This window comes from Ascaphus truei, chromosome 5, assembly GCF_040206685.1.
Source record: "Ascaphus truei isolate aAscTru1 chromosome 5, aAscTru1.hap1, whole genome shotgun sequence".
NCBI classification, from domain to species: domain Eukaryota; kingdom Metazoa; phylum Chordata; class Amphibia; order Anura; family Ascaphidae; genus Ascaphus; species Ascaphus truei.
Window position 1 is genome coordinate 301,700,920 of NC_134487.1, and position 24,462 is coordinate 301,725,381.

General features: G+C 44.5%; 1 protein-coding gene across 1 annotated transcript; it reads left to right on the top strand.

Annotated features, from left to right (window-relative positions):
- The first annotated feature begins 4 nt into the window (after positions 1-4).
- Positions 5-23,486, top strand: RECQL (RecQ like helicase). Its single transcript, XM_075602935.1, has 15 exons — positions 5-102; positions 695-735; positions 3,786-3,983; positions 5,294-5,473; positions 5,806-5,912; positions 6,289-6,487; positions 7,646-7,812; positions 11,496-11,577; positions 12,721-12,869; positions 13,614-13,731; positions 15,137-15,275; positions 16,159-16,250; positions 16,630-16,849; positions 19,088-19,217; positions 22,148-23,486. Exons 2-15 carry the CDS (start codon positions 714-716, stop codon positions 22,298-22,300), a joined length of 1,956 nt encoding a protein of 651 aa, XP_075459050.1. The 5' UTR covers positions 5-102; positions 695-713; the 3' UTR covers positions 22,301-23,486.
- The last annotated feature ends 976 nt before the right edge of the window (positions 23,487-24,462 follow it).

The window sequence follows — 24,462 nt, forward strand, 5'->3', positions numbered from 1 at the left end:
GAGAGGCCTCTGAGGGAGGGGGCGCGCAGTCAGAGCGGGCAGCGCGCTCTCTGATTGGCTGCTGGAAGCGCAGGCGCAGCGGGAGCGCAAGGCGGAAAGGAAGTGAGCGCGGGAGCCCCCCACCTTCCCGGGAGCCCCCCACCTTCCCGGGAGCCCCCCACCTCCCCGGGAGCCCCCACCCCCCGGGAGCCCCCCACCTCCCCGAGAGCCCCCACCCCCCCGGGAGCCCCCACCTCCCCGGGAGCCCCCACCTCCCCGGGAGCCCCCACCCCCCCGGGAGTCCCCCACCTCCCCGAGAGCCCCCCACGCCCCCGGGAGTCCCCCACGCCCCTGGGAGCCCCCCACCTCCCCCCCGGGAGCCCCCCACCACCCCCCCGGGAGCCCCCCACCTCCCCGGGAGCCCCCCACGCCCCTGGGAGTCCCCCACCTCCCCGGGAGTCCCCCACCTCCCCGGGAGCCCCCCACCTCCCCCCCGGGAGCCCCCCACCTCCCCGGGAGCCCCCCGCCCCCCGGGAGTCCCCCACCTCCCCGGGAGTCCCCCACGCCCCCGGGAGTCCCCCACCTCCCCGGGAGCCCCCCACGCCCCCGGGAGCCCCCCACGCCCCCGGGAGTCTGTGTGTGGTGTTTGGGTATTTATATGATCTTCTGTAACATTATTAAAAACTAATATAATATAACGCTTCTTTTCTTATAGGCAAGACTTGAGTTGAAACATGGCTCTTGAAGATGTGCCAGGTATGTGTGACTAATTCCTTGTGCCAGGTATGTGTGACTCATTCCTTGTGCCAGGTATGTGTGACTCATTCCTTGTGCCAGGTATGTGTGACTAATTCCTTGTGCCAGGTATGTGTGACTAATTCCTTGTGCCAGGTATGTGTGACTCATTCCTTGTGCCAGGTATGTGTGACTCATTCCTTGTGCCAGGTATGTGTGACTCATTCCTTGTGCCAGGTATGTGTGACTCATTCCTTGTGCCAGGTATGTGTGACTCATTCCTTGTGCCAGGTATGTGTGACTAATTCCTTGTGCCAGGTATGTGTGACTAATTCCTTGTGCCAGGTCTGTGTGACTAATTCCTTGTGACAGGTCTGTGTGACTCATTCCTTGTGCCAGGTATGTGTGACTAATTCCTTGTGCCAAGTATGTGTGACTCATTCCTTGTGCCAGGTATGTGTGACTCATTCCTTGTGCCAGGTATGTGTGACTAATTCCTTGTGCCAGGTATGTGTGACTAATTCCTTGTGCCAGGTATGTGTGACTAATTCCTTGTGCCAGGTATGTGTGACTAATTCCTTGTGCCAGGTATGTGTGACTAATTCCTTGTGCCAGGTATGTGTGACTAATTCCTTGTGCCAGGTATGTGTGACTCATTCCTTGTGCCAGGTATGTGTGACTCATTCCTTGTGCCAGGTATGTGTGACTCATTCCTTGTGCCAGGTATGTGTGACTCATTCCTTGTGCCAGGTATGTGTGACTCATTCCTTGTGCCAGGTATGTGTGACTCATTCCTTGTGCCAGGTATGTGTGACTAATTCCTTGTGCCAGGTATGTGTGACTAATTCCTTGTGCCAGGTATGTGTGACTAATTCCTTGAGCCAGGTATGTGTGACTAATTCCTTGAGCCAGGTATGTGTGACTAATTCCTTGTGCCAGGTCTGTGTGACTAATTCCTTGTGACAGGTCTGTGTGACTCATTCCTTGTGCCAGGTATGTGTGACTAATTCCTTGTGCCAGGTATGTGTGACTCATTCCTTGTGCCAGGTATGTGTGACTCATTCCTTGTGCCAGGTCTGTGTGACTAATTCCTTGTGACAGGTATGTGTGACTCATTCCTTGTGCCAGGTATGTGTGACTCATTCCTTGTGCCAGGTATGTGTGACTAATTCCTTGTGCCAGGTATGTGTGACTAATTCCTTGTGCCAGGTCTGTGTGACTAATTCCTTGTGCCAGGTCTGTGTGGCTCATTCCTTGTGCCAGGTATGTGTGACTCATTCCTTGTGCCAGGTATGTGTGACTCATTCCTTGTGCCAGGTATGTGTGACTCATTCCTTGTGCCAGGTATGTGTGACTCATTCCTTGTGCCAGGTATGTGTGACTAATTCCTTGAGCCAGGTATGTGTGACTAATTCCTTGTGCCAGGTCTGTGTGACTAATTCCTTGTGACAGGTCTGTGTGACTAATTCCTTGTGACAGGTATGTGTGACTAATTCCTTGTGCCAGGTATGTGTGACTAATTCCTTGTGCCAGGTATGTGTGACTCATTCCTTGTGCCAGGTATGTGTGACTCATTCCTTGTGCCAGGTATGTGTGACTCATTCCTTGTGCCAGGTATGTGTGACTCATTCCTTGTGCCAGGTATGTGTGACTAATTCCTTGTGCCAGGTATGTGTGCCTAATTCCTTGAGCCAGGTATGTGTGACTAATTCCTTGTGCCAGGTCTGTGTGACTAATTCCTTGTGACAGGTCTGTGTGACTCATTCCTTGTGACAGGTCTGTGTGACTAATTCCTTGTGACAGGTCTGTGTGACTAATTCCTTGTGACAGGTCTGTGTGACTCATTCCTTGTGCCAGGTATGTGTGACTAATTCCTTGTGCCAGGTATGTGTGACTAATTCCTTGTGCCAGGTATGTGTGACTAATTCCTTGTGCCAGGTATGTGTGACTCATTCCTTGTGCCAGGTATGTGTGACTAATTCCTTGTGCCAGGTATGTGTGACTCATTCCTTGTGCCAGGTATGTGTGACTCATTCCTTAGTATCTAGGATGCAGTTAAATGTTTGGACACTTAATGTCAAAATAACCAACACAATAAAACACAAACCGTATAAGGTTATAATGGGTAAAAAGGACAACACTATTCTCCCTTGTACGAATCATGAAGATCACCCCTTGGCTAAGGCTGCGGTCAGGCAGGGAACAGGCGCGCTGGCGCTCTTGCACTGCGTCCTGCTCGGCCGGGCGATTCGTGGCCGGCTTGGCGCGCGCTCTCCTGGGGGCGCGGCCACGACGTCACAGAGCTGAGGGCGAACCGCTCACGTGACGCGCTTGCGAACGGCAAATTCAAATTTGCTTGCTGTTAGTGCCGAGCGGGCGCAGGTGCTTGCTCACGCTGGCCACACACATTGCCGCAATGTGTTAAATCGCAGCCAGCGTGAGCCCGCCAGCGTGAGCCCGCCCGCTGAGCGCCACCCTGTCCGAGGCCTTAGTTATTCAAGCTGTGTAATGCTTTAGGCTGATACTTTATAGAAAACACCTGTCAAAAAAGAAGCTTGAAAGCTAAACAGTTAGGGCCATTTTTACCAAGTGGTGCTAAACTGTGCGGTATCTCACATGTTGGGTTTTAAGGTTATGGCTTAACTCTGCTTAGTAAATACTAATGTGTTCATTAAGTGTCCACTCCGTGAATCTATAGCTCTGTAAAATAGTTTGAAGATCAATGGGCTGAGGAGCCAGTGTGTGAAGTGTCTGCTCTTTCTTTGCTTCTCTATATATAACGCTAACGGATTTTTTTTATTTTTTTTTACATGGTATAATGTAAAGTACATTTGGCAGAGTATATCGTTTTGTGCCCAGTCTGCTTGTGCTGTACAGTTGACACATTATGTTGAATTGTGTATTGCTTCATCGTGGCATTCAAAGTAAAACTTTATTTTTTCTGTACTTTGCACTTCGTGGAATGGGGTTACTTAGACTGAAGATTGTCAGCACTTGGTGATTTATATTGATTTTTAATCTGATTTTTCCCTGTTCTGCAAGTAATACTCAGCGCTACGTTGCTTTTTCAGTATTAGTAGATGAGCTGGAATGCATTACCAGCGAGCTACAAGCTGTCGAGATTCAAATTCAGGAGCTCCTGGAAAGACAGCAGGAGCTTATTCAGAAAAAAAGTTTGCTGAAGAAAAAAATCCGTCAGCAGTCCGAGGATTCGGATGCAGGGACCAGTACCGGATCTGCAGCTTCTGCAGACAATTGGAATAAAGAGGGTTTGTTACAAAATATATTCATTTACAATGTTGGTATACTAGCTCGTTTGTCATGAGCTTCTACATGTTTATTACATGCTAACATGGGGCATAATCCTTTTCCAATAACTTTACAAGCACTCAGAACTGTAAAAGTTTGTGTGCTTTTGTTTGCGACACAACTTTTAAAGATATAAAGTTTGCTAAAGCTCTCTACCGTATAATTATTCTCTTATGGTTTTCAATTAGACGTGTTTACATTTGAGGCGTATTGGATGATCCAAAACACACTGACTTTTTTGGCAGAAAGTGACAGAGAACCTTTCTGTGCCTAGTCCAAATTTATACACAGGACTGAACATTGTGCAAAAGGAGTCTACAGTGTAATAATGGAATGTTCCTGAGCCGCAGGGGGTTTGTGACTTGCTCAAGGTGACTTTGTAATTGTAAAGGTGGAGTCCCTCCTAGGACCTAAATGAACCAATGTCAGTGACACGTTTTCAGTGGTTAAAGCTAGGTTATTGACTACTCCCTTTTGTGTGATATCTGTGCGTTCAAGAAGAGCTTGCGCAGGCAAAGCTCTTTCTCTCCGTGTTGCCTTACCTTGTTGGCTCTCTGAAAAAGGCAGTTTGTGCTAAGGTTATAGACAGCATTTGATTGACAAGTACTTATTCATGGGTCCTGATGATAAAAATCACTAAATTTTCAAGGAAACTGAAACAGCCAAATGTTTGTTTTAACATGTCATTTGTTTAACCCTTTTGGGCGCCGGAGGGACCATAGCCCCAGAGTGCGACAGCTCCTCTGCCAAATCGCGATCACGTGATTGCGTTGTCACTTAATCTGGAGGATCCTGATTTTTCATTTGTCATTTAAAGCAGCTATTCTACCGGCTTGGTTTTAGATATTTTTTTTTTTTAAATGTATTTTTTTCCAGAATTTAAACTGTGGGGTCCTCCACAGCCGACTGGCACTATTTTAAGTCCCGCAGAGCACCTGGATACGCCCAAGATACTTAGTTTTAGTTGCCAGTGTTTCAGATCCTTGGGAGTTGAACATGACCACCAAGTCTCTGTGTCCCACAGGCCAATAGGAAGCCTTAATGCCATTTTGTGGGGAAAGCGGGGTGGGGTCCGGGCCGGTCGTCTTTGATTTTGGAAATCTGAGAATAGTGAAGTTCATGACCGGAGAATCCCCGGTTCAAATTCTTTATGGAAAATAAACTTTATTGCTAAATGAATAAGATGCTTCCTGTTTTATATTTTCTGAATACCTCACAAAGTGTACCGTGTTGTGCTACAATCACTGTATTTATTTCCGTCTCTTGGCAGATTTTTCCTGGTCGCAGAAGGTTAAAGACGCCCTGCAAAACGTCTTTAAACTCAACACCTTTCGGTCTTTACAAGTGGAAACTATTAACGCCACCATGGCAGGGAAGGATCTATTCCTCATCATGCCGACCGGAGGTGGGAAGAGTTTGTGCTATCAGTTACCAGCTGTGTGTTCTGAGGGTGAGTGCGTTCTACACAACAATCCCGTATATAACTGCTGGCTGACACGGGAGGGACCTGCACATCGATGATTCGAAGGCTTATTCTGCACGCTGAGTGGGAGGTTGATTTGTGTTTTCTTGCAGACATACTAACAACGTGTTCAAATCCTGACCGCGATCTGAATGTCAGTACAAATAAAGCCCTTTATATAGCGCCAAGCACGCAGGCAGACCGTCACACAGGGCATAGCCACACACAGCTGTTTTTCTAAATACTAACAAAGCCGTAAACACTGTTTATTTAATAGAATTCATTTTTCTTTAGAATAAGCAAGTGTCCCTTAATTTCAGGCTTCACCTTGGTGATCTGCCCTCTGGTTTCCCTGATGGAGGATCAGCTGATGGTTTTACACCGCCTGGGTGTCTCTGCCACCTCATTAAATGCTTCAAGTAGTAAGGTTGGTAATCTGTGTTCTCCCTGTAATGCCTTTGTACGTGTGGGGGCAGAACGCAGCAAAGACAATATGGTTACATATAGTCTAATCTAACCATGTTTCATTTTTTTTAATGCATTTTAATTGTTGATGCATCTTAATCACTTTTACTAACCGAGGGCCGAGCATTGTCAAATCGGTTCAAACAAATGCAGGTTACTACAGCTCATGTGAATATTTAGTAAGTGGTACATGGGAATAAGATTGGGAGCAGCCCTTATTAAATTGCCAATTTAACACACACGTGTATACACACGTGTGTGTGTGTACACATATTAAAGCGTATTGGATTATCCATCTTTTTAAGGTCGCTTTGTTCTCCTTTTTTCCATTTTTACAGGAACATGTCAAATGGGTGCACAATGCAATGATCGATAAGAACTCTCCATTAAAACTCATATACGTCACTCCAGAGAAAATAGCTAAAAGCAAGTTATTTATGTCTCGATTGGAAAAGGCTTACCAAGCGGGCAGTCTGTCTCGTATCGCTGTGGATGAGGTTCACTGCTGTAGTCAGTGGGGACATGACTTCCGACCTGGTAAGCCTAACTGAACCAAAAAAAAAAAAGTGTGTGCCGAGCACGCGCATTTTAAGTGAAACTTATTTTTCTTTTGTCACAGAAATTGTATTTGTGATGGTGATGTTTTTAATTAAAATCAAAACACAATCTCGGTGACAAAACGCAAAGAAGTTTGACTTAAAACGCGCATGCTCGGCACCCCTTCCCCCCCCCCCCTGTTTTAGCTATTTGCACTTCTATATTTATACTAACTGTGAATTCCTTGTGTGTGTGTGTGTGTGTGTGTCTCTCTCTCTCTGTGTGTGTGTGTGTGTCTCTTTCTCTCTCTCTGTGTCTCTCACTCTCACTCTGTGTGTGGGTTGTTCCTGTGCATGAGTGCCGAGCCGGCGGCTATTGCGCATGCGCGGGCCTACAACCTCCGTGCGGCCTGGAACTTTGAGGTATGCACATGCGCGCACCCATCTGTAGAGTGATGTCATTTACGTCACGCTTTTTCATTAGATGACCAGTGATTTTTCCTAGCAAAACTCTGTAGGTGCCAGCAAAGAAGTGTCACGTCAAATGATGCTATTGTGACATTATAAGGGTTGGCAGTCCTCTTCTAACCTCTTGTAGCCCGGGAAAGTTCATGTGGAATAATGTGAATTTGTAATATTCTGCAACAGTCGGATATTTTAAATCGATATAATCAACTTATGTGTGTGTGTAGATTTCTGAATACAGACTTGACACGTGAATAAAATCTGTTTTAAGCTACTATTTAGAATTATATTATACCCACACATATTTGTAAGAGGATATAACGGTAATATAGGAAGCGCCAACGCACATCCAAAATAACATTATTTAAGGCCAAAACCTGTTAAACTGAAACCATATCAAGGTTATACCCGTCCAGCAGGTACCTATACTACCTACTTTATATGGTGTCCTTTGCATTTCCTGCGCTGCATAGAGAAGAGTTAAAACAAAACCGTGATCTGGTCGATGTCCGTGGTGCCGAAGGAGTTAACATTTAGAGGCACTTTTTATTTCTTTTTCCTTGCACGTTTTCTAGCAGCGCCTGGGTGAGCTTTTAGTTTTAGCCTGAACGTTCACCACTGCCCAGTGTCTTTTTATAAGAAAAACGTAATAATGTTTTAAAAACTAAAGCCACTCTTGTGGATTTCCTTTAAGATTACAAGTTACTGGGCATCTTGAAGCGACAGTTTCCCGGCTCGCCGCTGATCGGGCTGACGGCCACAGCAACGAGTAGCGTTCTCAAGGATGCTCAGAAAATTCTGTGTGTCCAGAAGCCTGTTACTTTCACCGCCTCCTTCAACCGACCAAATCTGTTCTATGAGGTACGTACAAACGTTCAACATATATTCGGGACAATAGGAGCTTTCAAAAGAACTATTCATATCAAGGGCAGTCCAAACGACACCGGGTCATCCCTTCAGGTTGGTGGAAAGGAGGTTTCACCGGCAACATAGGAAAGGGTTCTTTACAGTAAGGGCAGTTACAATGTGGAATTCATTACCCATGGAGGCTGTGATGGCAGATACAATCTCACACTCTCGCAGACTTCCTTCACTACAAATTTATGCTATCCTGTTTCAACTCTGCCCTCTCCCAGGCTAAACAAGCCTACTTTTCTTCACTAATCAACACACATAAGTCTAACCTACGCCGACTGTTCTGTCTTTGGCTCTCTACTCAGACCACCCTCGGCTGCCTGTTCTTCTTCCTCCATCTCACCACAGGACTTTGCCGACTATTTCAAGGAAAAGGTGGAATCCATACGTCAGGACATCCCCTCTCTATCCCCCTCCCATCCTACACCTCTTCCTAAACTCCTGTCTTCCTCAACTCCTGTCTTCCTCGACTCTTTCCGTTGTCACAGAGGAGGATCTATTGTTGCTCATCTTCTCTTCTCCCTCTACCACCTGCCCTCTTGACCCCATTCCCCACCCAGCTCCTAAAACCTCTTGCTCCTACTATAACCCCTACACTAACACATATTTTCAACTCCTCTACTGTGGTCATTTTCCCTCCTTCAAACATTCAACAGTTATACTATTACTGAAAAACTGCAAGCTTAACCCAACATGTCTTTCTAACTATCGACCTGTCTTCCTCCTGCCTTTTGCCGCTAAACTCCTTGAACGTCTTGTATTCTCTCGCTTGCTCCATTTTCTCACCACCTATTCCCTCCTAGACCCTCTACAATCTGGCTTCCGCACTACTCACTCCACTGAAACAGACCTCACTAAAATAACTAATGACCTCCATGCTGCCAAAGACAGAGGTCATTACACTCTGCTCATATTACTTGACCTCTCTGCAGCATTTGACACCGTGGACCACCCCCTTCTCCTATTATCACATTCTCCATACTCTTGGTATTCGTAACAGAACTCTATCTTGAATCTTCTCTTACCTCTCTCATCGTACTTTCAGTGTCTCTTTTGCTAACACCTCCTCTATCGATCTCTCTGTGGGGGTACCCCAGGGCTCTGTCCTGGGACCCCTTCTCTTTTCTCTTTACACACACACACTCTCTCTAGGTGACCTAAGCACATCTCTTGGGTTCAAATGTCACCTCTATGCTGATGACACACAAATGTACTTTTCAACCTCTGACCTTACACCTCCTGTACAGAAATACAAATAAGACCCCAAAAGGGTCAGAAAAGGTTCTAATAGCACTCGCTGTGGAAAATCTAGAAAAAGACCATACGAGTCCAAGAGATATCAATATCTCTACCACTAATTAGTGGATATAGCCTGGATTAAATAACTGACTCTATGATACAGGTTAGATCAGTTAGTATAGACAGATGCCATATCATTAGTAGCATGCAGCAATGGTAATATAAGTGAACCATAGATGCTCTTATAGTATCGAAGCCTCAAAATCTCTGTGCATAATAGCAAAACACAGGCTAGGTTATATACACAAACAGTCTTTTGGAGTCTGATCTCAGATAAGTGCTGCATGTGGTAGGGGTGAGGAGCTTGTTCAGATAGCTGCGTAGCTTGCCCAGAAAGTATTTGAAGGCAAGACAGGAAAGATGAACTTTGCGCCTAGACTCGAGTGATGACCAATCTAGTTCTTTGAGCATTTCGCAGTGATGTGTGTTGTAGTTGCATTGGAGAACAAAACGGCATATTGAATTGTAGAGGGTGTCAAGTTTGCAAAGGTGGGTTTGGGGTACCGAGCCGTATACTATGTCTCCATAGTCAATAATTGGCATTAGCATCTGCTGTGCGATACGCTTTCTGACCAGCAGACTTAGGGAGGATTTGTTCCTGTAAAGTACCCCTAGTTTGGCATAGGTCTTGGTTGTCAGGGTATCAATGTGCATCCCGAATGTTAAGTGGGAGTCAAACCATATGCCTAGGTATTTAAAACTAGTAAAAGGAGTTAGGGTGGTGTTAGCGTTGGTTCTAATCAGGAGCTCAGTCACTGGAAGCTTTAAAAATGTAGTCTTGGTCCCAAATACCATTGTTACAGTCTTGTCAGTGTTTAAAAACAGTTTGTTTTGGGAAATCCAGTTTTCGAGTCTCAAAAAGTCAGATTGAAGTATGTGTTGAAGGTCGGAGAGGCTATGGCTGTGTGCATATAAGACTGTGTCATCTGCTGCCTTACAAGCTGTGGGAAGATCATTGATGATACAGGCAACATTATGTAAGTATGTATGTGTTTAGTTGTATGAGACATAGCACGTCATTGCTATCTTAGGTACTTTGGAAGGTATTTTCAGGAACCCCATATAGACACTTCCCTCATCGGATACCTGTAGATATCATGTGATTATAGACATCTATCAGAAAAAATAAATATATATAATCTCTAGATATATCTCTAGATATAGCATATTCTTCTAAACAGTGAGTTGGTTCCATATACTGTAAATACATCCCTATCATTGGACTACTTTATCCTTTATATAGATATACACCTACCTGTCTCATATGTTGTAACTAGCACATCTGATCCAACACACAGCTCTGTGCTGCCCCCCCATGGAGGATTTTTAATATCACTTCCATCGTCTGTCGTTCACTTGCATTGTTATTTTCTCTGATGTGAGTAAAATGTTATTGTTTTCATTTTATAGTCCTCTGTTGATCTTCTTAGGAGGATGTTTTGAGTCGGTTATTTATTCCAGGCTATATCCACTAATTAGTGGTAGAGAGATTGATATCTCGTGGACTCGTATGGTCTTTTTCCTGCCTTTCCACAGCGAGTGCTATTAGTAGGATCTTTTCTAACCCTTTTGGGGTCTTACTTGTATTTTTGGACTTCTTTTCCTACTCGCACCTTGGTTAGAGTACCCATACATGTACAGTTGTGTGAAAAAGAAAGTACACCCTCTTTGAATTCCATGGTTTTACATCTCGGGACATAACAATCATCTGTTCCGTAGCAGGTCTTAAAATTAGGTAAATACAACCTCAGATGAACAACACATGACATATTACACCGTGTCATGACATGACTCACGCTGGCCACACACATTGCAGCAATGTGTCTCATCGCGGCCAGCGTGAGTGCGCCTGCCCGCTCAGCGCCGCCGAGGCCTTAGGCATCGCCCATGGTAAGCGCTTGCTCGCTGAAGCGTGCTGACGCTCACTCATGCTTGGCACTGAGCCCCTACAGCCGCAATTAGAGCGGCTTTAGTAGGGGCTCGCCTACGCTTCCGCAAGCGCGTGGAAGCGTAGGTCTTAGCAGATTTTAAAATTCACGCGCTTGCCGGAGCGCAGGGCCGGTCACGTGAGCGGTTTGTCCAATGAGGGCGAACCAGCTCTGTGACGTCACTGGCCCGCCCCCTGACGGCGCGCAGGGCAAGCAACCGCAAGGCCAGGGAAAGCACCCGCTTTCCCTGAGCCTCAGCGCGCCTCAGCACGCCAGCGGGGAGCCTGGCCGAGGCCTTCTGGTTTCCAAAGCTCAGGCGATTCTCAGTCTGGCTCCGCACGTTATTTACTCGGTTAGGTTTCTCTGAGCAGAGAGAACACATTATTTTCTGTTGCTTTTCAGGTACGACTGAAACCTTCTAATGCAGAGGATTTCCTTGAAGATATTGTGAAATTAATCAATGGCAGATACAAGGGACAGTCTGGTAAAGTAGAGCCCATGCTACGTTGTACAAAGTTATCTTATTCCAGCCGGTTTTACAATGAATGTTGTATAAATACAGATATCCATCCTTCACATTATTATTATTATTATTACCTTATCTGATAACGCCAAGTGCATGCGTCATTACTCCAAGTGCATGGGTCATTTACTGCAGGTGCATGGGTAATTTACTGCAAGTGCATGGGTCATTTACTGCAAGTGCATGGGTCATTTACTGCAGGTGCATGGGTCATTTACTGCAAGTGCATGGGTCATTTCTCCAAGTGCATGGGTCATTTCTCCAAGTGCATGGGTCATTTACTCCAAGTGCATGGGTCATTTCTCCAAGTGCATGGGTCATTTCTCCAAGTGCATGGGTCATTTACTCCAAGTGCATGGGTCATTTACTCCAAGTGCATGGGTCATTTACTCCAAGTGCATGGGTCATTTACTCCAAGTGCATGGGTCATCTGTAGATTTGTCCTGTAAGACCGGGGAGCGAAACTTTTTTTTTTCTTCCCTGTGGCCCCTTCCCCCCCCCCCCTCACCTGGGCTCCGGCATCTGGGCGTCATGACGTCACGTTGCATGGGTCTCCAGAAGCCGCCTGAGCCGAGGTAAGTGCAGTTAGAGGCCTTCGCCGCTTCCCTGGCACTTCATTTCAGTGCCTTTGGGAAGCGCGGGGGGCCTCTATAAACCCCGTGCCCCCTGCAGACAATCTCGTGCCCCCCAGTTTGCGCACCACTGCTGTAAGAGGTGTAAAAGATATGCTTTTATATATCTATATATATACTTTTTCACTCTCTAATATAATATGGTTCACCTTTAATGTTTACGATTATTTCACTGTTATACCTATATATGATACACTGTGTTGAGAATTAATTACATCACTATCCCCATTTGTCTATATATAGATAAACATATATGTAATTTTGATATATTTTATTCATAAAACCTATATAGTGCATTTCTTTTGTATATAAAGAGCTAGATTTGATATTGGCATTAGCAAGTATCCATCCATCCATTCAGTAGGATATACTCGCAATGGAGCGTTTGTCGTGTGTGTGACATAAGTCAGTCAACTGAAGAATTAACCATATATTTAACACGTCCAATATCCCTTTCTGGTTGTGTTCCTAGGAATTATTTACTGCTTTTCCCAGAAAGATTCAGAACACATTACCATCAGTTTGCTGAAACTTGGTATTCACGCCGGGACGTACCATTCAAATATGGATCCCAAAGATAAAACAAAGGTTCATACACGATGGTCTGCTAATGAAATTCAGGTAAACGAAACAATTGTTACTTTCTATGTAATGATCCCTTTTCTTGTGTTGGTCTGCCTCGGCGGGGGACATGTTCTATGTAATGATCCCTTTCCTTGTGTTGGTCTGCCTCGGCGGGGGACATGTTCTATGTAATAATCCCTTTTCTTGTGTTGGTCTGCCTCGGCGGGGGACATGTTCTCTGTAATGATCCCTTTCCTTGTGTTGGTCTGCCTCGGCGGGGGACATGTTCTATGTAATGATCCCTTTCCTTGTGTTGGTCTGCCTCGGCGGGGGACATGTTCTATGTAATGATCCCTTTTCTTGTGTTGGTCTGCCTCGGCGGGGGACATGTTCTATGTAATGATCCCTTTCCTTGTGTTGGTCTGCCTCGGCGGGGGACATGTTCTATGTAATAATCCTTTTCCTTGTGTTGGTCTGCCTCGGCGGGGGACATGTTCTCTGTAATAATCCCTTTCCTTGTGTTGGTCTGCCTCGGCGGGGGACATGTTCTATGTAATAATCCCTTTCCTTGTGTTGGTCTGCCTCGGCGGGGGACATGTTCTCTGTAATAATCCCTTTTCTTGTGTTGGTCTGCCTCGGCGGGGGACATGTTCTATGTAATGATCCCTTTCCTTGTGTTGGTCTGCCTCGGCGGGGGACATGTTCTATGTAATGATCCCTTTCCTTGTGTTGTTCTGCCTCGGCGGGGGACATGTTCTATGTAATGCTGATGCAGCTACTTTTTTATTTGTGTATTTTAAGGTAGTTGTTGCCACTGTTGCTTTTGGCATGGGAATCGATAAACCAGACGTGAGATTTGTAATTCATCATTCAATGAGTAAATCAATGGAGAACTACTACCAAGAAAGCGGGCGTGCAGGTAACCCAGAAAAACGAAGATAAAGCTAAATTGCAGTCAGCTGTGATCGGCCTATTTGCCAACAGCCGATTACTGCTATCCCAATAGTTTATCAAGAAATGCAAACTGTTTAATCGCAAAGCACAAAAAATCCACTTAAGAGCAGCACAATGGTGCGAAGTGCATGCAATACATTGAAGATGTACTCAGGTTTTCATAGGCAATTAATCTAAATCAATGGCCATTAAAACATCCTCTAGTATGTGTTAATTGTGTATCAGAGAGAACTACATCTAGTTAATATAAATGAAATCTGGCCGTTCTTGGTATCTGGACAGTGAACATTGAGGTCCGTGGCGGTAAGCGTACGTGATGCGATTACTGGTATGGGAGGTTAGTGAATCTTAGTGTACGTGTGGAGCTTGAAGTCGCTACGCTGCAATGCTTTACACAGCGTTTACGGCGTACCCAGCATTAAAGAGGCGCGAGCATCTCCCAATCTCACGGACAATTCCAAGGCCTACAGTGGCTTTATCTCTCTACACGTTCATACTTCATAGAATATGTTCCAAAAATATTTATCTTGTTTGGGGCCCTGGTAATAAAAAAGAAGTCCCAGATAGATGGGATGAGTACTGCTAGCACACCTAGTAATTAGCGTACACGGAGAGGTAGATTACTCCCAGTGCACAGTTTTAGGTAACGGCAGCACTAACCCCCTCCCCCCCCCCCCCCCAAAGAAGTAAGGAAGGAAAACCGTCAAACATAATCCAAATGGGTGCAAAAAAGGAGGGTGGTTAGGTGCAAAAATGAATCCTATAAAGAGAGAAACATCCAACAGCGCTGTGAGTCACCGTACATACCAACGGGGCGGGTAAAGCATGGACACGTGGCGGGTTTGGCGTGGCCATTTTAATGTCCATTAAAAAACCCTAAACACTGTCTCGAGTAATGTCGGGAATCTCCCCCGCGCTCCCAGTAAAGTGCAGTATGACCCGCGCTGGCTCTGTTCCTGCCATAAGCCCGCAGGAACATGACATCATGTGGGGCGCGTAGTCTCTAACTATGGAGGCTCATCTGGATGATATTGTTGGCATGTTAGTTCTATTTGATGTTGCTCCAGGGAATAATCTAATTGCCATTATTTGGATGGATGTAGTGGGAAGCGGAGTCAGGAAGGAATTTATATTTCCCCCTTATGAGATATCATTGGATGATATAACACTGGGGTTTTGTGTTTGCCTTCCTCTGGATCAATATACTGTAAGTACGGATATAGGATAAAGTATATGTCGGCTAAATTAGCATAGGTGAAGCATGTCTTCTTTTTTTTTTTTAAAGCACATCTCCTATGTAACTATGTATTAAAGATTTGCATTTGAGAATTTGTGATTAACCCTTGATCCGTGCGCTGTTATTTTTACAGGCCGAGATGACCAGAGAGCAGACTGTATTTTGTATTCTGGCTTCGGGGATATTTTTAGAATAAGCTCCATGGTGGTAATGGAAAATGTAGGACAGAAAAAGCTGTATAATATGGTCGGGTACTGTCAGAATCTCACTAGGTAAGTGACGGACTGATCCTGCTGAGCACAAAAGACACAAATCATGATTTAGTGTGTGCTCTACCCCAGAAACTGTGCTATGCTATTTAAGTGTGTATTGTATTAATCGAAGAGAAATACACACACACACACACTTTAAGCACGATCTTATTGGAGATTCGAACTCGGCTCAATCAATGGCTCAGTCAAAGGCTGATACAGTCTTTGACTGAGCCACTGATTGAGCTGCCTGTGCTGAAGCAGGGATATCCTGAAAACCTGTTTGCTCTTGAGGACTAGATTGGGCAACCTCTAATGAACCGGGGTTCCGCGAGCACCCCTCAGGGGTTCCGCGAGCACCCCTCAGGGGTTCCGATGCCGCCAGGGGGGGAGAGCTGGGACAACTCTCCCAGCTGCCCCAGGTCCCGCGGCGGCACCCCCATGCAGGAGTGACCCGGCATGAGTAGCCGGCCGATCACTGCTCTTCCCTCCCCCTGCTTCTGCAGTCAACCTCTGGCTGACAGGGGAGGGAGAGGGATATATATCCATCCATCATTCACTTTTGTTTTGTGATTATATATTGGCAGGGAATAATAGCCCTAAAGCGGCAATCCCTGAAAGATTAAAGTCCCGGGGTCCCCACGAAGTAATGACCCTTTTCGGTACCTGCGCTCCTCCATGAAGAATCAAATATGGCTGTCGGTGTCGACCAATAAGCAGCCACAACTACTTTCTTAGGGACTTCCAATTGTCCCACAAGATTTTGGCGGCCATATTGTTTCCCCAGGAGGAGTATCCGGTGTTGAAAATAGTGAGGTTCAGGACCTGCTGGGTCCAGTTAGGTAAAAAATATTACATTTGTGCACAATAACTGTTCATATCACTGTTTCCACTTTGGCTTCAGATGTAGACGTGTACTAATAGCTCAGCATTTTGATGAAGTGTGGGACTCGGCCCAGTGCAACAAAATGTGTGATAACTGCTGCAGTGAGAAGAGTAAGTATTATTATACTTCAGCTATATATGAGTGGTTTGTATGTACTGTATGTGTGCCACCCCCCTTCTCCCCACGTTACTCCAACAAATGTTCCGATTTTACCCTTCCATCTTGCATACATGCATACATACATGCGCATGCATGCATACATATACATGCACGCACACATTGCAGCTAGGGATTCTGGGAAATGACAAATGAGCACATAGTGTAACTTTTTACTTCTTATCCATTCCCACGTGGACCCCCCCCCCCCTCCCTATAAGCTTATGCCTCCCGCATTACTCATCTTTGCAGCACAGCCTGGGTTACAGAAATGCAGAGCCAGTAAACCTACTCGCGGTACATCAATGACAAATATGCCTTCTTTTCTTGCAGCCTATGAAACGGCTGACATAGCTAGTTACGGCAGGGATATTGTGAAAATACTTGAACAGGCGAACCGGATAGATGAAAAACTAACGCCACTGAAGTTAATCGATGCCTGGATGGGGAAAGGTGCTTCAAAACTGCGCGTTTCTGATGTTTCGCCTCCTACATTTCCACGTGATGAAATAGAAAGAATTATTGCTCATCTCCTCTTGGAGAAATATATCATGTAAGAACATATTCAGATACAAGCAGCACATTCAGTACGTTGGGGGCTGTGCTTGGTGTATTTTATGCACCCGCCGTTCATGGGTTTTGAGTTTGTTTTGAATTAGCTGTAGAACACAACCCTGAGCCAATGAGAGCGGTGTAAAATGTCAAATATTTTCCAAATCCACTTCAATTTTTGTTCGCTCGGAAGGGGGAGCCGGCATCGGTTGGGGTTATCGAAATGGTGGCTTGAATGTCCTGCGGGTCACAAGGAAGCGGTGGCGTCATCCCTTGTGGCTTCCTATTGGCCCACGTGACGCAGGACATTTAAACTGCAAAGAGATGCCAGAACCGCCTTCCGATGTACCTCGGGGAGCAGTCGGTCCCCGGAGCTGAAATGAACGCGGTTCCGGAGACCCCCTGTTTCACACCTATATAAAAATTCACACGGTGTCACCAGTTGAGCTGCTTTAAATCTTTCATACTTCTAACCACTGACCCCATTGTTCTCTCTCGCTATCTCTCTCATGTTTCTGAATGTCTCTCTCTCTCGTTTCTGAATGTCTGTCTCTCTCGTTTCTAAATGTCTGTCTCTCTCTCACGTTTCTGAATGTCTTTCTCTCTGTCTCTCTCCCTCGTTTCTGAATGTCTCTCTCGTTTCTGAATGTCTCTCTCGTTTCTGAATGTCTCTCTCGTTTCTGAATGTCTCTCTCGTTTCTGAATGTCCCTCTGCTATATCATCCTGGGTGGCCCTCAGCCGACTTAAACTTAACATGGCTAAAACAGAGCTCCTCCTACTTCCTCCCAAACCTGGCCCTACTACCTCCTTCCACATTACTGTTGGAACTACGATCATTCACCCAGTAGCCCAAGCACGCTGCCTAGGGGTCACACTCGACTCCTCCCTCGCATTCAAAAGGTAGCCAAAACCTGTCGTTTTTTCTCTGCAGTATTACAAAGATACGCCCTTTCCTCTGTTTGTCGACTGCTAAAACTCTGACTCAGGCCCTCATTCTCTCCCGTCTTGATTACTGTAACCTCCTGCTGTCCGGCCTTCCTGCCTCTCACCTGTCTCCCCTACAATCTATCCTAAACGCTACTGCCAGAATCACGCTACTCTTTCCTAAATCTGTCTCGGCGTCTCCCATGCTCAAATACCTCTCCTGGCTTCCTATCAAATCCCGTATCTCACACTCAATTCTCCTCCTCACTTTTAAAGCTTTACACTCTTCTGCGCCTCCTTACATCTCAGCCCTAATTTTTAGCTATGCACCATCCCGACTCTTGCATTCTGCTCAAGGATCTTCTCTCTACCCCCTTAGTATTTAAAGCCCTCTCCCGCCTTAAACCTTTCTCACTGACTGCCACGCACCTCTGGAATGCCCTTCCCCTCAGTACCCGACTAGCACCCTCTCTATCCACCTTAAGACCCAACTCAAAACACACCTGCTTAAGGAAGCATATGAGCAGCTGTATGAGTTATAGCTTTACACCGCATACATAAACCTTGGCCCCTTGCAGATGCACTTACCAGAACACCCTCCTACTGTCTCTTTACGTCCTTCCTACCAACCAATTAAATTGTAAGCTCTTCGTAGCAGTGACTCCCTTTCCAAAATGTTATTGTCATGTCTGAAGCACTTCTCCCCTTTATGTGTTATTTATATGATTTGTTATTTATATGATTGTCACGTGTATTACTGCTGTGAAGCGCTATGTACATTAATGGCGCTATATAAATACATACAATACATATATCTCTATATCTCTACCTATATAAAATACTTTAAAAACCTGGGCAGCCTACAAGAAGCTCGATGAGCAGATCACTGAAGTGATTTGTCTTAATTAACAAATTAGCAATTGGTTAACAATCTTGTTGTACCTGCGTACAGCAGGTTTAAATTGCCATTACCATTTGTATGAGGACTTTCACATACTAAAAGTACTACAAAAGGAAAATGTTTCCATAACGGGGAATGTTTGAACTATCAATAGCGATAAACTTAAATTGTATTTTTAGTTTTTTAATGACATTAGAAATAGCAAACCATAAACTGTATAGTTACTTGAACATGAAAGAGAACCAACATTAAAATGAATAATGCAACCTCGGTCAGCGCTTCCAAAATGTTCTTGGGTCTTGAAAATAAGGGATAAATAATTGGTTATTACAATAGTTTAGTTTTAAAGTGTTTTTCTATCACTCATATGAGATTTCTTAGATTTAGCCGCTGTTTCTGTATGTGTTTTACAGAGAAGACTTCAGTTTTACCCCGTACACCACAATATCTTATTTAAAAAGAGGACCTGAAGCGGATCGGCTAAAAAATCCAAAGCGAGAAATTACCCTACAAATGAGAGCGCTTAAAAACGCCACTGCCAAGGTGAGTGGGAACCTGCAGATACACAGGAAGAGTCATACATCTTTACAGTATTGGAGAAGTGTACAGGCATATCCCGCATTAATGTACGCAATGGGACCGGAGCATGTATGTAAAGCGAAAATGTACTTAAAGTGAAGCACTACCCTTTTTCCACTTATTGATGCATGTACTGTATTGTACTGCAATCATCATATACGCGCATAACTGATGTAAATAAGGCATTTGTAACAGGCTCTATAGTCTCCCCGCTTGCGCACAGCTTCGGTACAGGTAGGGAGCCGGTATTGCTGTTCAGGACGTGCTGACAGGCGCATGCGCGAGCTGCCGTTTGCCTATTGGGAGATATGTCCTTACTCGCGAGTGTACTTAAAGTGAGTGTCCTTAAACCGGGGTATGCCTGTACTCATGTAATACCTTCTCCACAATTTAAAGAGTCATAAAGTAAACGGCCTGAAAAGTTTTTGACGTTTTAGTTAAAAGCCCAAGTTTGAAAAGCACAAAAATTGTCATTAGATCAGACCGTGGTTTGTACACAAGACCACGCAGGATGAAGCATGTGATCAAGGACAGGAAAAACAAAGTAAACTTCCATTCCCCTTCCTGGTTGTGATCCCATGTTTGCTACTACTATAGTTCAGCATTTGTAGTACATGTTTTACTGTGCTTTTAATGGGCTTTGTACATTTATTCATTCCTGCCCAGTTATGAAACCTGATTCTCCGTGCCTGAGGAGTTCTGAGTTGAAATGAATGGGCTAAATTAGCGCAGTTCACAGAAAACTATTCATTCAGTACTACACCTACACATTTTTCCCCTTCAGATGTCTCTGTCTCTTGTATTAAACATGAGCTTTTTTTAAGTTGGGAGTGTCTGTCCTGTTTCTTGATTTGTGTATTTTCCAACGCATGGATGGTATACACCCTAGAAGACATCTACATAGTGTGTGTCTCTAATACTTTCTGGGGGAAATACTGCGAGATCCAAGCAGGAAAACAAGGTGCGGCCCAGAACACGGACTCGGGCCTCAGATTAAATTCTGCTTGCGTCGCGAAGTTCTGGGAAAGGGGTCTAAAGCCTTGGACATAGAACAAGCGCGTGACGACACATGCTTGTACTGCCGAGATCTGTGTCCTGCAGGGTTACGCCGATGGCGTGGCGAAGGCGTGCCCATGACATCACGTGAGCGGTTTGCCCTCATTGGCTGAACCGCGCACTTGACCCCGCCATCGTGCGACAAATTCAAACGAGTTTGTCACGCAAAGTACCCGTCACCCTCTTGCACACGCGATCTATGCACAAACGCATTGGCATACATAGTTGCATAGTAGTTGAGGTTGAAAAAAAGACGTACGTCCAAGTTCAACCTTGGACAACAGATACTTTATCCTATATCTATACTTACAGTAATTTGCTCCAGAGGAAGGCAAACAAAAAAATCCAGTGATATCATTGGATGATATATCTCATAAGGGGAAAAATGAATTCCTTCCCGACACCAAATATTGGCAATCGGATTAATCCCCGGATCAACATCCTTCCCATGTTTACTTATTTGGTATATCCCTGTATACCTTTCCTTTCTAAAAAGACGCTTAACCTTTTGTTTAAAAAAAATAAAATAAAAAAATCTGTTGTATCTGCCATCACAGTCTCCATGGGTAATGAATTCCACATTTTAACTGCCCTTACTGTAAAGAACCCTTTCCTTTGTTGCTGGTGAAATCTCCTTTCCTCCATGCTTAAGGGATGACCCGGAGTCCTTTGTGTTGCCCGTGGGATAGTTATTTTGAAAGCTCCTTGTATTGTCCCCGAATATATTTGTATATAGTTATCATATCCCCTCTTAGACGCCTCTTTTCTAATGTAAATAAATCTAATTTAGCTAGCCTCTCATAAGTTAGATTAACCATCCCCTTTATTAATTTGGTGGCTCTTCTCAGCTCTCTCTAGTTCCATAATGTATTTTCTTAGAATTGGTGCCAAAAATTGTACTCCATATTCAAGGTGTGGTCTTACTAATGCTTTGTAAAGGGGCATAATTATGTTTACTTCCCTTCCATCCATTGCTCGTTTAATGCAAGTTAAGATCTTGTTTGCCTTTGCAGCTACTGCATGACTTTGGGCACTATTGCTAAGCCTGCTATCTACAAGCACTCCTAAATCCTTCTCCATCAAGGATTCCCCCAATTTATCCCCATTTAATTTGTAAGTCGCCTGTTTATTCTTGCATCCCAAATGCATAACCTTACATTTATCTGTATTAAACCTCATCTGCCATTTACCTGCCCACGTTTCCAGTCTCTCCAAGTCCTTCTGAAGAGAAATTACATCCTGCTCTGATTCTATTACCTTACACAATTTAGTATCATCAGCAAAGATGGAGATTTTGCTCTCTATGCCAACCTCAAGGTCATTAATAAACAAGTTAAAAATCAGGGGTCCCAGTACCGATCCATGAGGTACTCCACTCACGACTTTAGCCCAACCTGAAAAAGTTCCATTTATGACAACCCTCTGTACGTTTTGTTTGTATTCGGCGCTAGCGACGTCGGATCTGCTATGGACGCAGCCTAAGGTTGCGATTACACACCGCGAGATGGCGCTCATGCGACAACCATAAATTGCTGAATGCCTATGAAGCTTCCCTTGTGCGCCCGCAGGACGGAGCGCGTTGGCGCGAGCATGTTTTGAAGACAAATTTTGTCTCTTGAAGCGACGGCCACATCACGTGGGTGGTTCAGCCAATCACGGAGAACCAGCTTAGTGACGCATCCGCCACGCCTCCCCAATCGCTTCCATCACAATTCACACATCGCTCGGGCGAGGTGTGCGCGGTGCAATCGCTGCCTACGGCTTTGTGATTCGTTATCTAATGCGAAGTTGTACATCATTATTCAGAAATAGATAGTAACATTTAAATGTTTTCACAGGTAAAATCTCCTGAATCTTCCAGTGTTAAAGCAGCCGGTGTAAATGCACAAAAAACAAAAGGAAGCGGTGAGCGCAAACGGCCAAATTCCGAGCGCGTCTCTGGAGCCAAGAAGAGCAGAATCTCGGAGGACGAACTAATTCTAATTGAGTGAATTATGCTGCCTTATAGCACAACCTGGAATATCTGCTTCCTATATACTGTAATGCAAAGCAGTAATCACTCCTAACCGTTCTAAATGCAAATCCTCTTTACCACATACTGTCGCTCAATGATGTTCCCAGTAGTCATTTTGTGTTGTTGAAGAGGACCAATATTACACCAGTTATCTTTTTGTAACTAGGGCGTCGATTCACTGGTGGTCACTGAGGTTATAGATTGGAAACACCACATGATCCAGGTTATGTATGGCAATGCAGTTCAGTTGAACGGCTTAGTAAATGTTACAGAACAGAATTGGGGCCACTTGCATTTCAGCCCAAATTCAAAATGTCAAATGCCACAAATATATTTTCAAGGAGGCTTCTGGAAAGAAAAAAAAAGGCCTTGTATCGGGGACTCTGAGGCTTTGCTTCTTACCATTTTGTTTGTAGTTATTTTTTTGTAAATGGATGCAGCAGTTCTTTATCTTTTGAGGCAATGTAATGATCTAAACTGCTGCTCCCTGCTCCCGTGATTGATCAGTGAAGATCCTGTTTCCCCGGGTTCACAATATGGCCGCCTATTTCAAAAGAGGAAGTGCTGTGGTTTCCTAAATGGCTGCTATAGAAACCCAAGGAAGTTTAATACATTAAAGTGTGGGGAAAAAAATAAATAAATACAAAAATGCAGTATTATCTTATAATAGACAACCGATTTAGTTTAAAAAAACAAAAAACAGGATTTTGACGGTAATATTGCTATAAATGGCAATGCTTTGTACAAAACAGACCGCGGACGGATCTGTTTAACAGGTATTGAGAATTGATGTGGTTTTTATAAACACATTGTGATTTGCACTGAACATGCATTAGTGGCTTCTTGGGCCGAAACGGTTTTAAGGTGAAATAACTTATTTTGTTTACTTGACCTGTGATTGTAAAATGTATCTAATGACGGTGCAGCATAGTTTATTTGTATAAGCAGTTCTCACTTTCTTTCTGAGTTGAAAGATATGTTTAAGCCAAGATATTGCACTATGTTCATTACAAACCTGTATTATAATGTGTAATTTTGAGGAAGAATCCATTTATAGATCACGTGTATGAATACCCTGAATTGTAATGTTTCCAATCTTATCAGAATAAAAGGTTTTGTTTTTTTATACTGAAGACATTGTTAATAAACAATTGTGGAACAAATCTGTATTCCTAAAATTAACTTACGGTTTCTTATAGGATAAATGTGTGTCAATTCCAGACATCATGGAAATCCCTCCTTTCTGGTCAAAATCACATTAATAGTTAGCAATGCTCTGACGGTTTGGGCACCTTGCCAAATCAGAGCATGAATTTCCATACTTTCAGGTGAGGGCCAGAGGGAGGTCTGTCTGCAATCATGAGGAATGGGGGGTGCGTAGGAGGAGCGGCATGTGATTCAGGGGGCGATCTTCCAGTAACGCAGGGGGGCAACCCAGCAATCCGGTTGAGAGAGGGGATGGCCTGTTCATAATTTTTGTACGGTATTATGAATATATAAACATCTTGCCTGTAATAGTAACAATCCTGAGGACACGGCATTACCTGGCCATGAATACCCAGGTGGGTCAACTCTTCCACCCTGGGCATTAATGGCCAAGTAATCTCTTATCCGGGATTGTTCTAGTTTTAAAATATGTAAAGCTACCTAGCCACGTAATTGGCTTCCTTGTATACAATTAAAATGATGCTTAAATAAATAGTTTTAAAACACTGGTTTCTCCGGCACTAGATTTTTTTCAACATGGAGACTTCAAAGTAAAATGTACATCAGACTTGTATTTCCAGCATATTATACCTACTTCAGATCATGCTTAATACAATGGAGAAAGTGAGCCGCTTACTGTACATCAGGACTGGCCAACTCCAGTCTTCAAGGGCCACCAACGGGTCAGGTTTTCAGTATATACCTGCTTCAGCACAGGTTGCTCAGTCTTTGAGTGAGCCACTGATTGAGCCACCTGTGCTGAAGGAGGGATATACTGAAAACCTGACCTGTTGGTAGTGTTTGAGGACTGGAGTTAGCCAGTCCTGATGTACATGTTTCAGGTGCCTGTTCACAAACTAACCAATGACTAAGATGGTCGGCACCAATTTTATATTCATAAGAATGGACAGTGTTGGACATTAATTACAATGG